This window comes from Alexandromys fortis, unplaced genomic scaffold, assembly GCF_014885135.2.
Source record: "Alexandromys fortis isolate MF-2015 unplaced genomic scaffold, M_Fortis_MF-2015_v1.1 scaffold_129, whole genome shotgun sequence".
Taxonomy (NCBI): Eukaryota; Metazoa; Chordata; class Mammalia; order Rodentia; family Cricetidae; genus Alexandromys; species Alexandromys fortis.
Window position 1 is genome coordinate 1,807,869 of NW_026068022.1, and position 16,178 is coordinate 1,824,046.

At 50.7% G+C, this 16,178-nt stretch overlaps 1 protein-coding gene across 5 annotated transcripts in view; it reads right to left on the reverse strand.

The window, feature by feature from the left end:
• Positions 1-1,128: 1,128 nt before the first annotated feature.
• Ampd3 (adenosine monophosphate deaminase 3) overlaps positions 1,129-16,178 on the reverse strand; it is a 46,778-nt gene continuing 31,728 nt past the window's right edge. For all 5 annotated transcript variants that reach the window (XM_050163392.1, XM_050163390.1, XM_050163391.1 and 2 more), the window contains 9 exons: positions 13,851-14,045; positions 11,936-12,067; positions 11,262-11,425; positions 10,625-10,751; positions 9,442-9,605; positions 8,355-8,475; positions 6,381-6,554; positions 3,576-3,686; positions 1,129-2,738 (listed from right to left, as the gene is read on the reverse strand). In XM_050163392.1, the coding sequence (XP_050019349.1) occupies positions 2,562-2,738; positions 3,576-3,686; positions 6,381-6,554; positions 8,355-8,475; positions 9,442-9,605; positions 10,625-10,751; positions 11,262-11,425; positions 11,936-12,067; positions 13,851-14,045 (1,365 nt within the window). In that variant the 3' untranslated portion in view covers positions 1,129-2,561. The remainder of the gene's footprint in view (positions 2,739-3,575; positions 3,687-6,380; positions 6,555-8,354; positions 8,476-9,441; positions 9,606-10,624; positions 10,752-11,261; positions 11,426-11,935; positions 12,068-13,850; positions 14,046-16,178) is intronic.

Genomic DNA, 16,178 nt, shown 5'->3' on the forward strand with positions numbered 1-16,178 from the left:
TGTGTAGTGCGAATTCTGATTGGTCTTAATAGAAACCAGAGTCAGATATAGGGGTAAATGCCGAAAGAGAGACAAAGCAAGCCACAGCCACTTCTTACCTCGCCAGCTGCAAAGCCTGAAAGGGTGTCCCCAAGATCCTGTCTCCACCCTCCTAGTGCTGGGGTTAAAGGCACGTGCCTCCCAAGCCCTGGCATCAAAGGTGTGTGCCTGGCCTCGATGGTTAACTACTGGCTGGCTCCACCCTCTGATCTTCAAGCAAGCTTTACTTGTTAAAGCATAGACAAAATATCACTATAGAAGTACCTTAAGCCTCAGTGCCCAAGAGGGAAGACAGAAGGAGGTGGCCGCTTATAGGTGAGTTCACTGGTGCCTGTCAACCATACTTGAAGAAGAGCACACTGGTATCAAAAGCCTCCTCAAATCTACTTTGATAAATATGCCACTCTGTAGGCTTAGCTCTTCATCGTCTTCTACAGAATGTCCGTTGTAGGTGAGAGCACAGAAGCCCAGAGGCTGCTTGTCTGTGCTGTGTCCCTCTTGTTGGCATTACAGTCGCGCTGCAGGCAGAGGACGGTATGTGCATCACAGCCAGTCACCTTCATTTGTGTTTAGACCCAGAGAAAAAGCCCACCCCTCAGCAAGCAGTAACTTCTGGGTGAGCGAGACTCGCTCTCAAACCTGCTTTCGTTCCAGACAAGCAGGGCAGTTTTCAGCAGCACAGCTTAAGTAGGATATAAGGCCACCATCCGCCCTTAGGAATTGGCCAGAGAGCATTGCACGGGCTCTGTCCCTTTAGAAACCTGGCTCCATTACTCTTGCCTTTGCTTCCAAACTAAAGCAAGCAAAAGCAGGGATTCATCCCTACCCCCAAGAGGGTCAGTGAAATACAGGATGTAATAAAACATAGTGTTAGAGAAAAAGAAGCCCGGGCAGCTTTCAGGACACGTAAGACTCAGCACATGCTAGCAAACAGACTAAGCGCCAGGGAAAAGCTCGAGGCGCGGATCTGCTGCTGTGTGGGTGGGCAGAAGCCAGCAAGCTCAGGGTTTTCCTCGTGAATGTCCCCCTACTTCTCACAGCTTTTCACTCTACCCCATCTTAAGACAGTAAATATTTGCTCCACTGAGGCATAGTCCTAAGAGACTTTATTTGTAGGTTTTTTTTTTTTTTTAAAAAGTAATCGGTACAATGAAAAAACTGTACAATACTTACTATGCTTAGGCAAATGTATACAAATGGAGGCTTTTCAAAAACAATCCCTCAGATGTCGACAGGCTTTCATTCGGTTTCATAGTCAGCCATGTAAGATAGGAGATTTGCCTAGTAGAAGGATGACGTGGCTTCATAGGTTATGTGGCCACTGAAGAATGACAGTCACAGGGTGAGACAGTCTAGAATCAAACACACATCTTCCAGGTAAAATTGGGTTCATTTAACAATGATACAGAAGGACTTCTGCCTTGTGAATAGCTAGGAAAGTCTGAACATTCTTGAGTATTCTGCACATACAGATGCCAAAAGAGGAAGTCGTTCAATTCTTTCATAGGCATTTATTGAGCACCTACTGTGTTCTAGGCACTAGTAACAGAGATGAGTGGTCTGACAAAGTGTAACGCCACACTGACATTAAAAACTTTTCTACCTGGTCCCTGGGACCATGATAGCTTCTGAAGAAATCTGTGCTCTCAAATAAAATGCACCATATTAAAGTAACTTTTAAAAAAATCTAACATTTGTGAGGCCTAAAGGAAGAGTAGGGAAGACTCAATCAGGGCCCTGTGTGTCCTTAAGAGTGTTTGACTGCCCGCTCTGACTCCCGGGGCAAGGTGGTAGCGGTCGCAAACATAGGATATTAGAATCAAAAGGAACAGAGGTCCTCTGGTCCTCTGCTTTTCGGGGGCCTTCATTAAAAGGCAACTATGGCGTGAACAGCCCCAGAACCTCGTGCTGTATCTTCCCCAGCCCTGAAGTGGTCCATGGGATGGATTCACAGAGCTCGGTTTGCGGTGACTCGCTGAGTCCTAGCTGAGGGAACTAACACAACAGGAGTGGCGCCATCAGTGGGTGCACTAGGCTTCCTGACGAGAAAGGAAGGGGGTGCTAAACATGAAGAACCCCATTTTTAGAAACTGCACAAATCATCAACAGGAGACCCTCATTTTCTCTGAAGGTAGCCCCTTTATGAAAGGGAACTTTGAAGGGGGTGTAAGGCAGCCAGCCAATCAGATGCTGAGAGGAGCGTGGCGGATACCACACCGGCCTAAGTCACTTGACATTCGGGCCCAACCATATACACACTGCAATCACACGAGTGATGTGGAAAACGAGGAACAAGTATACACAAGTGCCGGCTCCCGGCTCCCCCGCCCCCGGGAGGTGGCCAGCGTCTGGCTCAGAAATGCTAACAGAATAGGCATGTTTATAAAGTGCAACCAAAATCGGGATTTGAGATTTCTTCAGAGGCAGCCTCGACACAGACGAAAGCCCTAGTGAGATCCTGGCCACCATTAGCCCCAGCAGACTGGAAACCGAAAGGCGAGAGCGTGTGTGGTGCGCCGCGCCTATTTGGTCAGGGCTGTGATCTCCTCCGACTTCATGGCGTCGGACAGGAAGCTGAGCTCATTGCACAGGGTCTCGTAGCGGAAGGCCATCCGGATCTGCGCCACGTTCGTCTTTCGGATATCGTTGCCCTCTGGTCCTTCTTTGTAATAGTTCTGTCCCAAAAACTTCTGTTTCTCCTGTGGGCCAAGAGAAAGAGAAATGAGACCAATTCATATCTGTATCCACACAGACAGCTTTGACACGAACCCCAACACATCTAATGTCCCTGAAGCTGATCCTCAGTGGGGACATCTTCCTCCCGTGGGACTCCAAATCTCCCCAGACCTCCGGGTCATGATCCCGACCACTTGGTCATCCTCTCCTTTGTTGTGAGAGAGAATTACAGAACTCATAGGCCCATGCTGGGTGGAAAGCAGAAGAGGAATCCCTCCTGAGAGGTAGCATGGGCAGGCAGTTCTGTGTTCCTGGAGAGGCTGGATCCCAGAACGACTCACACGGCACTTAGACATTTAACTGTCATCTCCCAAGACCCCGTAAGAACCCTCTTCTTGTTCAGATGACATCCCCTGAGCAGACGCCCAGGTTCTCAGTGTTGGTTCCACATCTGGTTCTTAAGGGAGCCATACTGAAGTGCCGAAACTCGTGTGTGCCTGCTCTTGCCAGGACTGTTTTAGGGCCTGGGGACATAATGTAAAATAAGCCTCTGCTCTCAACTTCCATTCAAAAGGGAAACGGAAAAACACATAAGAAAATGCATGGCACAGTGTCTGCAGTGTGGCATGCTATGGCGAAAAATAAGGGGAATGAGGGCGGCCAGGGAAGGCCTGGCTGAGGGCAGGTCTGAGGTAGATGAGGGGCAGCTATGATGGCCCCTGAGGTTTCTCCTGGAGCCTGAATGTCAGGGCTTCTGAGACTTGGCTTGTTCAGCTTGTCACCTATCCCAGTGCCTAGAAGGTACCCCGGGCACAGAGGTCTCTGGAGGGGGAAAGGGCAGTCCAACCAATCACACGCACCTGATGCGAGAGGCCGCTCTGCAGCACGCTGTTCCTGGCGATCTCACACAGGTCACATGTGCTCAGCTTCCACACTTGGGCTGCGATGGCATACTCCTCCATGAGTGCTTCCTAGACCCCGCCCCAGAGCACACGGGTTAGGTGATGCAGCACTGCAGCCTTGGACACAAAAAGCGCTCTCCCGTGGCTTTCCTCTACTGCCTCGCACCCATCTGTTTGTGTGCAGCTGCCGGTCACCACATGAGATAAATCAAGGAAACATCTAGGTTTGTTTGCTCACCAGCACTGAGGGCCTAGCAGGTCAGAAAGCTGGGTCCTGCTCTTCTGTGAGAGTCCTTATAAAAGGGAGACTTCTTAGGTAAATGAAGGAACATTCATGCCAACTAACAAAACAAGGATCTGTAAGTGCGACCCAAAGCAGCAGCCTCTAAGATTGACCATCAAGTGACAAAGGCTTTGACAGAGAAACAGAAGTGAGCAGAGGGAACCCTAACTGGCAACAGCTTGGTCAAGCAATTCAACCAGTTAACTATTGCGGTGTGATTAACTGGTGCACTGAGATTAACTGGTGCAGTGGGATTAACTGGTGCAGTGTGATGATTAACGGGTGCAGTGTGATTAACGGGTGCAGTGTGATAACTGTGCAGTGGGATGAACTGGCGCAGTGGGATTAACTGGTGCAGTGTGATCAGTAGCTCCATTCCAGGGCCTCATATATCCAACTGGAGCTGAGTTGTTGTAATCCAGGTCGAGCCTGAGTTGAGCTGTTGAGCCTTCTGCTGGAGCTCACACACAAGGCCAGCGGCCTGCCTCAAAAACTCAGCGCCCCTGTAGTCTGGCACATGTTCAATAATTCATTCTATGTTATGTGCATTGGTGTCTTGTCTGTGTGTCTGTAAGGGTGTCGAATCCCTGGAGCTGGAGCTAGTCTTGAACTGCCATGTGGGTGCTGGGCATTAAACCCTCGTCCCCCGGAAGAGCATGTGGGTGCTGGGCATTAAATGCTGGTCCCCCGGAAGAGCACCAGTGCTTGTAATTGCTGAGCCATCTCTCCAGGCCCCGTCCCTCCGCTGAATCAGGCACATTTTTAGTGCCTGCTTTTTGCTTTACTTTTTTGTTTTTGTTTTGTTTTGTCTTTGGAGACAGCGTTTCTCTGGGTCACAATCCCAGCCATCCTGGATCTCTTTGTAGACCAGGCTGGCCTCGAACTCGGAGATCTGTCTGTCTCTGCCTCACGAGTGCTAGAATTAAAGGCGTGCACCACTGCGCCTGACTAGCTTTGCTTTTTATTTAACAGACTATTTCCATTAAAATGTTCAAAAATAAAAGTTAAAATGAGTAAAATGTAACATTAAATACGAACAAGAAAGGCTCCTCCCCCCACACACACATGGGGAGATGCTGCAGTCCCAAGGGGCTGGGCTTAGCCACGGCCCTGCTCTGACCGGGAACTGTCTGCCGTCCGTCACCAACCCTTTCTTTCCCACCCATTGCCTCCAGCTGAGGGTCTTAAACTGCGCTGACAAAGGCCTCTGGGATTCAGAGACCTTTTGCCAACTTCTTTTGCCAACTGTGTAGCTGTTGCGAGGCAGGATTGCTTTCATCCACTTTTCAGGAAACTGAATGCGTGCAGAGATGGGACCCCAGCTGTCTCCTATTAAGTGAGACATTAAAGCAAACTGCAGAACAACCACCACTGCTCTTGGGATTGCTGTTTTGGGAAATATTTTCTTAACATTTTTTTTTTTTTGCTATTTATACAATATTTAATGATTCCATTACTATTTTGGGATGGGTGGAGGTGTGTGTGTTATTGTCATCATCGTTGGTTTTAGTTTCTTGGTTGTTTTTGTTTTGTTTTGATGCAAGGTTTCATCTGTAGCCCAGGCTGGCCCCAACTCTGGGTCCCACTGCCTCAGCCCCCCAGTGCTGGATCACTGGCAGCAAACCGACACAGTACTATTTTTTAAAGGTGAAAGATTTTTACACTCAGAAGAGAAACCAGGGTAGTATATTACTGTTTTTAAATAAGTTTGTAAATATTTTTAAAAGCATTCCTACTTTCTCATACCATAAAGAGCAACAGACACGATAAAGATGGGAGGAAGCCCCCTGAAGGTTTCCATTCTGGGTGCCAAGGACTCTGCAGCTTCTATTGCCTGCTAGTTGGTGGCTGATCTTGTCAGCACCAGTAGAATGCTCTGGGAACTCTCGTGGATGTTACCCATGCGTGACATCATCCTTCCCTTTTCTCCTCCCAGAGACCCAAAGCACAATCATGAAGATACTACTGGCAAATCCAGATGTGGTGGCACATGCAAAGGCATTCCAGAGGCATGGGCAGAAGCAGGAAGATCTCTGTGATTTCAAGGCCAGCCTGGTCTACACATCAAGTTCTAGGTTCTAGCCAGTCATGGCTATACAGTGAAACCTGCTCTCTCCCAAAAGGGACAAATACTATTAATCTAAAAGATTTTGCCTCAATTTCTGGATGCGTGGTGTATTAGGCTATTAGACTCTGTTAGCTTAGGGAAGACGGTGTTTTTTGCCCACTGCACAAATAGAAAGGAAGACAATACGGAGTGTTCTAATAACTCTATCAAGATCACAGAGATACATCAAAATAAAAAAGGACCAATGACTGTGGAGCACCCCTGAACTCCCCACATCCTCACAGTAGCAGGCTGGGGAGCCCCAGGACTGATGGCCGCGGAGAACCCCTGAACCCCCATATCCTCACAGTGGCAGGATGGGGAGCCCCAGGACCGGTGGCTGTGGAGCACCCCTGAACCCCCACATCCTCACCTTGGTGTAGTGGAACTGCATAGGGTCATCAGTGGAGAGTGAGACATGCAGTCCCTTGTGCAGGAATTCCCGAAGCGGGTTCTTGGAATATTCCAGAAACAGGCTGTTGTTACTGAGAGGAGACATGGCAATAGGGATCTGAGCCAGGTAGTAGAGATACTGCAGTACAGGACTCTGCAAGAGAACAGCGAGCACTCATGAGACATGTGCCAGAGGGTTGGCCAATGCCGACGGAAACCAGAGGCTGAGAGTGTCTGGACCGCGAAAGCGGCGATGTCCAGGCCCACCCACCCCTGCTGCCTGCACTCCTCTCATTGCTGTGACATGCAGGGAGTCTTGCCCACTGTTTGCAATACCCACATCTTACTCTGCACAGGGTGGGCAGGCCACAAGAACCCCCATATGTGTGAGAAACATTCAAATTCAGACTTTCATTGGTTTGGTTATAAAACATCCTTTATAGGTTTGTGTGTCTGAGTCTTGGGTCACTAGCTGGTGGCACTGTTTTGGAAGGTTGTGGAACCTTTAGAAAATAGAGGAGAAGGGTCACTGGTTGTGGGCCTTGAAGTTTTCTAATAGCTAGGACCCACTTCCCACCCATCTTCCACTTCCTGACTTCAGATGCAACATAACCCGAGTATCATTGCATCCCATGATGGAATGTATCTTTCAAAGTGTGAGCCAAGCTAGCCCCCCCCCCCCCTCTTAAGATGCTTCCTGTTAGGTGTTTGAACAGGGCAGAGAGGAAGTGACCAGCAGAGGGCTGTACACACTCTAGCCCCTCGGAGACCTAACTGGAAGGGAGGAGGCAGGTTTTTTGCTATAGTTCCCTGTTGTAGCACTGTCTCTTACACGTGTGACCAGAGAGAGGACGTCAGGGCCATAGTAAGGGTACATAGCGTAGCTGAGTACCTAGATTCAGTGACATCACCTGCACAAAGCAGAAGCTAGATGGCTGCTGTGGCCACCACTGGGGACAATCTGAGTCAGCTACGGACCTCATGTGAATCCTTTGTCCAAAGCCTCTAGAATGAGGGGCCTAGGAATACTGCAGCGCAGAGCAAGGGCTGTTAGTCAGTGTGGAGGGATCCCAATTCTGTGCTTAACATTGCATTAAGATTATGCTATTAAAAAAAAAGATTATGCTATAGAAGAAGGTGGCTGGGGAGACGGCTCAGAGCAGGCAGTGCTCTTGTAGAGGACCTGAGTTACGTTGGGGGCAGTTCACAATAACCTTAATTCCCGTCCAAGGGACAGGACAGCCTCTGCAGGCCCCTGTGCTCCCTCATGCACTGACTCACACAGAGACACACATGTATAAACATAATTTTAAAAAATTAGTCTTTAAAAAAGAAAGAAAAGGGGGCCTGGAAATACTGAATAACTGGCGCTGCTTCTATTAAGTAAGGAGGCGATTTCCGTTTACTTCTTTTTAAAAATCTTAATCATGATTTTGGTTATTTTATGATTAAAAGTGAACCCCAACTTCTTTTTTTTTCTTTTTTCAAGATAGGGTTACACTGTGTAACAGTTCTGGCTGTCCAAGAACTCACTCTGTAGACCAGGCTAGTCCCGAACTCACAGAGATCCGCCCGCCCCCGTCTCCCAAATGCTGGGATTAAAGGCCTGAGAGTAAACCACAGCTCTGCTGAATCCGGTTGTGTTTGTTTGTTGATGAGGAAGAGAATGAGGAAGGGAGGGAGAAAGGGAAGAGAGAGAGAGAGAGAGAGAGAGAGAGAGAGAGAGAGAGAATGATATTGTGAAGGGAAGTAGGGAGAAGTTAGAGGGGAAAGAAAATGATCAAAATATATGAAAACAATTAAAATGTAAAAATTGTCAGTGAACCTAAGAAAACTGCAGGTAGCCCAGCCCTCCAGAAGCTATAGCCTCCAGCACCACTGACCGCCATTCTGGGGTTGGGGAGGAGATGGAACCCAGCACACGCAGCATGGCCTCGGGGAGTGGTCCACCTACCTTCTTGAGGAGCAACCCATGGGAAATGTTGTCTGCAGTCAGGAAGGCGGACACTAGGTGGGTGATGGAGCCTGCTTCCCCACAGTGAGGCCGGAACAGGAACGTGCTCAGGCCTCGTTCCCTGTGGAAGGGAGGCTCCAGGTCAGGACATGCCCCTGGTTTACCGTGCCCACTCCCCCAGCCCAGGATACACTCCAGAGGGGATAGCCCCATGGCATGGTCAGCACAGCTAACCCAGTGCAGCCTAGAAACTGCCCCTCCTATGACGCAGAAGCTGAGAGACATGACTTCCAGGGCAGAGGAATAGCAATAGAGAGAGGCCCTGCCTTCCTTCACCCTTCCTCCCTTCCCTGCTTTCCAGGACTGTGGCCTCCATCCACCATGAGAAACCAAGTCCAAACTCTTTGCCATAGAAATGAGCAAAGGCCCAGAGGGTGACATGGGTGGAAGACATTGAGCAAGTCAGTGACAAAGCCGCACCTGGAAAGCCTGTCTCCCAGAGCTCAGCTAGGCCCCCCTCCACCCTGGTGCCATGCTCTTCCCTCAACCCTATTCTAAACCTCCACACCACAAACTTAGGTTGACTCCGTGCTAGCCAGAGAGAAGCCATGCTCCCAAAGGAAGGTAAAGGAATATCAGACTTGTAGAGAAGGGAGTGTGGCTGTGTCCTGTGTCCCCTGGGCTTATGTCGACTGAACATGCTTCACCCCCATCTCTCCTGTGCCTGGACTCTGCCAATCACATGCAGTTACGTTTTTCCAAAGCACAAATGCATGTGTGCAGATGGCTGAACGGCAGTAAACAAGCATGCATATGTGTCGGCATGTCCCAAGGATCTACAAGGCCACACAGAGATGTGTGCTGGTGAATATGTACATATGAACACGTGCGTGCAAATGTATAGCATCGCTGCACACAGGACTCATATCTGTACTGGCGCGAGTCTCCTCATGCGCATGCCCGCACGTGTGAGCAGCTGTGATGAATTTAAGTAGCTGTTTGGGTGTGCGTGTTGGCAGAAGTGAACGCAGACCCCGCGGATCACACGTGTGGAACAACGGGCTCGTTCCAGAGCCACCTCACCCACCTGCGGAGGTTGTTCAGTACCATGATGTTGGCATACATGTAGTACAGGTAGTAGCTGTAGGGTGGGTTCTGCTCGCTGGTCCAGAGGTCTGGACTGGGACTCTTTTCTGAGAACATGTGGTCACTGTGCTTGGACTCGTCATCCACACTGTCAAACCCTGTCACCTGTGTGGGAAGTAACGACAGTGACATTGAGCCAGGGTAGGATCATCCAGGACTCAGCTCGGCTCCAGGCGGGGCTAAGGAGCTCACACTTCTGTTGGGGATCCTTAGCCCTCAAAGGCACAGAGATGGGGTGCAGCCCCTCAGTGTGTCCCGTAGGGCTCCCCAGTGGGCCCAGTAAACCAGCCTGGAGAATGCCCAGCCCTGGTGTGGCAGCAGAGACAATGAAGAACCTGAGGCTGGGCTGGATGAGGGTGAATCTGAGCTGCCAAGTTTTCTGTTTGCCATGCTGAAGAGGAGGTGCTGCAGGAAACGGGAGCCACTGCCAACTGCAGCAGTGACCGTCTGGGGTGGGAGGGGAACCTCCATGATAGCCTGTGCACCCACTCTCATCCCTCAAGCCCTCCTGGCCTTCCAGCTCACCAGCGAGCTAGCACTCAAGTGTCACTGTGCGGGGGGTGGGGAAGGGGTGACTATGGCCTCGTTTTATTGTTGAGCAAGCCGGAACCGAAGTGATTTAGGAAACCGCCCAAGTGGGATGAGCGGGTTCTGGGCCCATATAGACTCCAGGGCTGGTTTGGGCTATAGGGAGAGGATTCCTTTGGGCTTGTTGGGTAAGGCACCAGCTGGATGCCTGACACAGCAGTGGCCCAAGAGGCATCTCTGCTCTGTTGGGAAGGACCTGGGAAATCCTTTCTAGCAAGTATCTCTAATCTCCAGGCTGAGCTGAGGATTCCTGTCCATGGTCGTCCTTCTCTACTGGGGATTTCTGCCCATGGCCGCCCCTCTCCACTGTGGACAGATACAACCTTGCCCAGCATTACCAGCAACTGCTACCCTGAGAAGCAGCCTCCTCTCCACTCCGTCCTTTAGACAGCTTCTTGGAGCTGGCAGCCCAGGACTGGGGTCTAGGAGCTGGGAGGGAAGCAGAGTAGGAGGGAGGAGGAAGACCAACCGGGGCCCTGTGGAGCAGGTGTGCCCCCTTCTTGCACACTGAGCTCACGAGAGGCCCCAGAACTTACGTATTTGAGGAAGAGGTGAAGCTCCCGGTTATCTTGGGGGTCAATGGTAGCCTTGAAAAGGGGCAGGAAGATATTCTCCAGCATCTTCCCAAAGTTTGGCAGTAGTTTCTTTGACCTAAATATGTCACTGGGGAAATCAAAGGCTCGCTCGTTAGGACTTGATCTGCTGGGTGGGCCCCGGTCACTTTCTCAGCAGAGCAAACACCCAGTGCAGAGAGTGTCCTGCAAACTCCGCATCTTCTGTGCCCACCAAGTCAGAGGCCACCCCGAGAGTGAAGCGCTGGGCTTCAAGCTGGGTGAGATCAGATGAAGGAGTCCTCAAACAGACTCTGCCCTCGGCTGCTCTAAACCCCACGCCCAGCCCAGCTGGGGACAAGAGAGGCACTCTGAGTGACAGGGAGAGGTCAGCAATGCAGGACTCTGCCGGTCATGCTGTGCCCCAGGCTCACCCAAGTCTTTAATGAGAAAGCAGGAAGAAGTCCCCACCAAGGCCTTGCCGCATATTCTTCAAAAGCAAGAGTGGCGTGTGCTGAGAGCCAAACACAACCACTTCTCCCCACCCCTCAATAGCACAGGAGTCATGGATACAGGCTGTGGTCCCCAGAGAACCCAGGGCAGACAAGGGCACCGTACTTACTAGATCCGGGGCACCTGGATGATCCAGCGCATGTTAGGGGAGTAGACCTTGTGCTGGATGAACCAGCGGGCCAGGCTGTGCCACTCCTGGGGACTTCGGCCATAGATGGAGAGTCGCGGTTCTGAGTACTGGTACTTGCTGTCCTCCAGCTCCCGGGCCACCTCCTGGTACCAAGAAGAACTAAGTCAGCCAAAGAGATCCCAGCTCTATGGGAGACCGCAATCTCCAAGTGGGCCCTGGGATCCTTTAGCTCCTTGCTCGTAGGTGGGAAGGCTGATCTAAATCTCTTGTGTTGCCATGTAAGCACCGACTCCCCAGCCAAGGCTTCTGGGAGGGAGGCCAGGGTTCGACACAGGCATGCTGTAGAAACGGGCCTGGCTGTAGAACCAGGCTGAGCAGCGGCTGTGTCTCCACTTGGAGCCAGCCTGCGACCAGCCGAGTTCAGGCTGCAAGCAGACAGGGGTGGCACCAGGATACTATGAGCTCTTCCTTCCTCTCCCCTTCCCTGTCATTGACCCACACACCTTCCCATGCTTGAGAGCAGGAGACCAGCAGGGGCCAGTGCTGGGTGGTACAAGGGCCTTCAGGGAGAGGAAGGGACAGAGGTCATGCCTGCCCCTACTTTTTGAAGGCAGTTGACGTCAGGCATCTGAAGGGACTAAGGGTTCACTCACCTTGACCATCCGAGCAAAGTACTCTCCTCCCAGGAAGTTTTCAGTCTTCAAATACAGGTCCCGAAGTTCACTGGCCCCCACGGGGTTGTACTTGGAGTTGAACTTGTCAAAGCGGTGGAAAGTCTGCCGGCCCTATGAGCAGGAGCCAGCAGTCAGCTCCACCACGTTGCCCTGCAGCTACCATGTTTCTCCAGGCCATTACAAGACAGCCACACTGGAAATGTTGTCGTCCCCCTCTCTGTTTCCCTCTCCCTCCCTCCCTCCCTCCCTCCCTCCCTCCCTCCCTCCCTCCCTCCCTCCCTCCCTCCCTCCCTCCCTCCCTCCCTCCCTCCCTTCCTTTCTTTGAGACAGAATCTCACACTATGTAGTACAAGGTAGCGTCAAACTTGCAATCCTTCTGCCTCATCCTCCAAAGGGCTAGGATCATGTTCGAATCACCATGCCCAGCTCGCTGTAATTTCATGAATGCCAGGGTCATGTCCCCGCAGTCAACATAGGACTATTTGGACAGGATGATGGTGGAGTCTGATGAACACAATTGCCACACAGAGCAGAGGGTTCAAGACCACTGAACAATCAAAAATTACGAGTTTAGCCAGGCGGTGGTGGTGCACGCCTTTAATCCCAGCACTCGGGAGGCAGAGGCAGGCGGATCTCTGTGAGTTCGAGGCCAGCCTGGTCTACAAGAGCTAGTTCCAGGACAGGAACCAAAAAGCTATGGAGAAACCCTGTCTCGAAAAATTAAAAAAAAATAATAATAACGAGTTTAGCGTCAGGGAAAACGGCTCAGCAATTGGTGTGCTTACTGCACACACTATGGATCAGAGTTCAGATATCCAGAAACCCATGTGAATGCTGGGTGGCTGTCATGGCCCTGCCTGTAATTCCAGCTTCAGAAGGCAGAGAAAGGGGACCCCCAAAGAGACTAAGACCAACCATAGCAGTGAGCTCTAAGTTTGATGGAGAGACCCTGCCTCAATTAATATTGTGGGAGAGCAATCCAAGGTGACTCCCAGATTGACCTCAGGCCTTTACACACACACACAAGTGCAAAACCATACATACACCACAGAAAAATGGGATCAGAAAAAGAAAGAATAAAGTTCTTACTGTGCCTTTTTAGGTCTGCAGTATTTCCTGTGTGTATCTGTTATGTTTGCGTTGTCTGTGAATACTGTGTTACTCTCTGACTGTTGAAGGTCATGCTGCTATGAACCCCAGTCTGCAAGTGTCTGTTGACATCCCAGTTTTCAATGCCTTCAAGTGTACGAGGAGGAGTCAACAGTAGTGGATTCTGCATCTTAAAGAACCACGATGTAGTTTCCACAGCAACCACGCCACCATTCAACACTCTAATAGTTTTGAAAACTAAAAGTTGCATGATACTCATCACTTTATAAATCTTTTTAAAATATTTTTTTTTTTTTTTTTTTTTTTTTTTTACTTCTCTGTGTGTGCCTGTTTGGCTGGATGTGTTCCAAATGCATGCAGAGCCTGTAAAAGCCAGAAGAGGGCGCTGGGGTCCCTGGAACTGTAGTTATAGGCACTAGTGAGCTATTGACTGTAGGTTCTGGGAACTGAACCCCTCTTCCGCAAGAGCTCTTAGCTTCTGGCTCTCCAGCCCCACAGTCATCGTTTTATAGACAAGAAAATAAAAGTTTAAATGAGTCACCTAAAGACGCATGACTCCTAAGTGGGATTAGCCTTGGGACCATCTGACTTCATGCTGCATAGTCTTCCTTTGACACACATTTGTTCCCAGCACTGTTATTCAATAACACCAGATTCCTTCCATGGCCTCTACCGCAAGCAGAGAAAGATGATCCCCCCAGCCACCCGCTGCCAAGCACAGCTATGGTGGCTTCTGTGGGCAGAGCATTCCCCGACGGAGGTGCCAGGGCAGAAGCTCACTCACCGCATGGACGTCCAGCGAGTCCACTGTGAGGTCGTAGGGGTCCATGTGCAGGCTGTCGAACACCTGCCGCAGGGTGATCTTCCGACCTAGCTTCTCGGCCACGGTTCTGTCCGGCTCTGTCTGGTATGTGTGCTTGATGAAGCGCAGCAAGTGCTTCTGGTTCATGCAGGCTGCCGCGTGAATGTGCGTGTCCACCTGGAACACATCCCCGCTGGCCAGTGAGCCGGGTCCCCTCCCCTGGTGATATGGGAGTCCCCTCTGTGTGCTGTGATTGCCATTAATGAATAGAGAAACTACTTTGGACCTATAGCAAGGCAGAACTTAGGTAAGGCAGGGAAAGCTAGGCTGAATGCTGGGAGAAAGAAGGGCGGAGTCAGAGAGAAGCCATGAATCTTTCCCCCTGAGACAGATGTTGGCAATATTACCCAGTAAGCCACTGCCACATGGCGATTCACAGATTAATAGAGGTGGGTTAATTTAGGATATGAATTAGCCAGAAATACGCTTAAGCTATTGGCCAAACAGTATTGCAAATAATACAGTTTCTGTGTGATTATTTGGAAGCTGGGTGGCCAGGACCAACGAACAATCAACCCCTCTTCCTATACCCTAGTTACCAAAGAACCACAGCCCTCGATGTGGAGCACAGAGTCTTAGCACTACGTGGGTGGTGGAGGCTGTACCCACCATCCCCCTTCCTGCTTCTCCTCCAGCCCTCAGAGTTAGCCCCCTTCCCTGCAGCCCCGCCATCCAGCTTACCTCTAAACAGCATTAAGATATTTTTGTTTTAGTTTATTATTTTTTCTCTCTTGACGAATCCTCAGTGGCCCCCGCATGCTGGGGAACCCAAAACTTTAACCTGAAATCAAGGCTGCATGCACCGTAATTCTCCCCTTCCTGCCCCCATCACGTGTGGGGAGCCACTTAGACTTCTCAGGCACCAAGCTGCTCTATGCTGGTTCACATGGCCCATGCCTTTCCTCAGCCTGGCAGGTCGTCTTTCTTCCCACCAGGCTGATCTGTTTCCTTTTGCCTCCTCCACCTGGAAGACCCCCGGGCACAGCTAATCCAGTCTCTCCCTTGCCCAGCCTGGGCACTTGGTACAGTCAACCACACCCGTGAGCACATCCTCCTGACCCCCCTTACATGTGTCTGTCTACTTGGAAGTTCCTCAAGGATGGGGACCAGGTGCATTGCATCCAGGTCTGTGGCACCCATCCCAAGGATTGGGCCAAAGTATCAGGCGAGTCATGGGTAGATGAAAGAATGGGTGAACCCACAGTACCATCAGTTCCAGGGGTTTCATGTAACTATTGAAACCCCACTCTTCCCGCTGACTTCTCTGGGAGTTCCCAAAACAATCTCCCCAATAGAGGTAAGAGGGTGGTCACCCCACCTTTCTCCGTTAATTCTGTCTCACCCCAAACCCAGGAATTCCAAGCCCATACATCAATTGATGTCCTTACTCTAAGCCCACATGTGGACTCAGACTTCAGGGCTAATTCTAACTCACTGGAACAGGCAGGAACCTGGAGCGTGGTTCCCCTTACACTCAGTGGAAACAGATTCCTCATAGGAGGCCCCCCCCAAGGAGCCCAGTGGGTTCGCAACAATGTTTCAGGTCTTCCATAGCATGCTAAACTGCAGCGCCAAGTTGTCTCTTCACCTCCGGCCTCTTCCTCTTGGTCTCCTGGGACAGCGCATCATCACCCCAGACGTATTCCACTTGTGCCTTTAGAGACTTTATTTATGTTTACATAATAGAGAGAGAGAGAGAGAGAGAGAGAGAGAGAGAGAGAGAGAGAGAGAGAGAGAGAGAGAGAGGAAGAGGAGGAGGTCTGGGAAGAGGGTGCTCCTGAGAGAGGGGAGGAGGTCTGGGAGGAGGGTGCTCCTGAGAGAGGGGAGGAGGTCTGGGAGGGGTGGGGGTGCTGAAGAGGGCATTGGCTCCCCTGGAGATGAAATCACATGCAGTTGTGAGCTGCCTACCATGAATGGGACCTGGACTTCAGTCCTCTGCAAGGACACCAAAAACTGCAACCACTGAGCCATCTCTAGGCCCCACCTGTGCCTTTAACTTTTCTCTTTACTCAACAACTCTCAGATGTGGACCATCAGTTGAAAGTTCCAGAACTAAACTGACTGCTTATCTGACATCTCTATTTGAGGAACTCAAAGACAGTTCAGATTTAATGTGCCCCCAACACTGCACTCCCTGTCTCCGACCACAGTCCAAACATGGCCATCTCCCGGGTCTCACTCAGCGTCTGAGAAATGGCACATCCTGAACCCAGATGTTCACCATGAAAACGTGGGGCATACGCAGTCTTC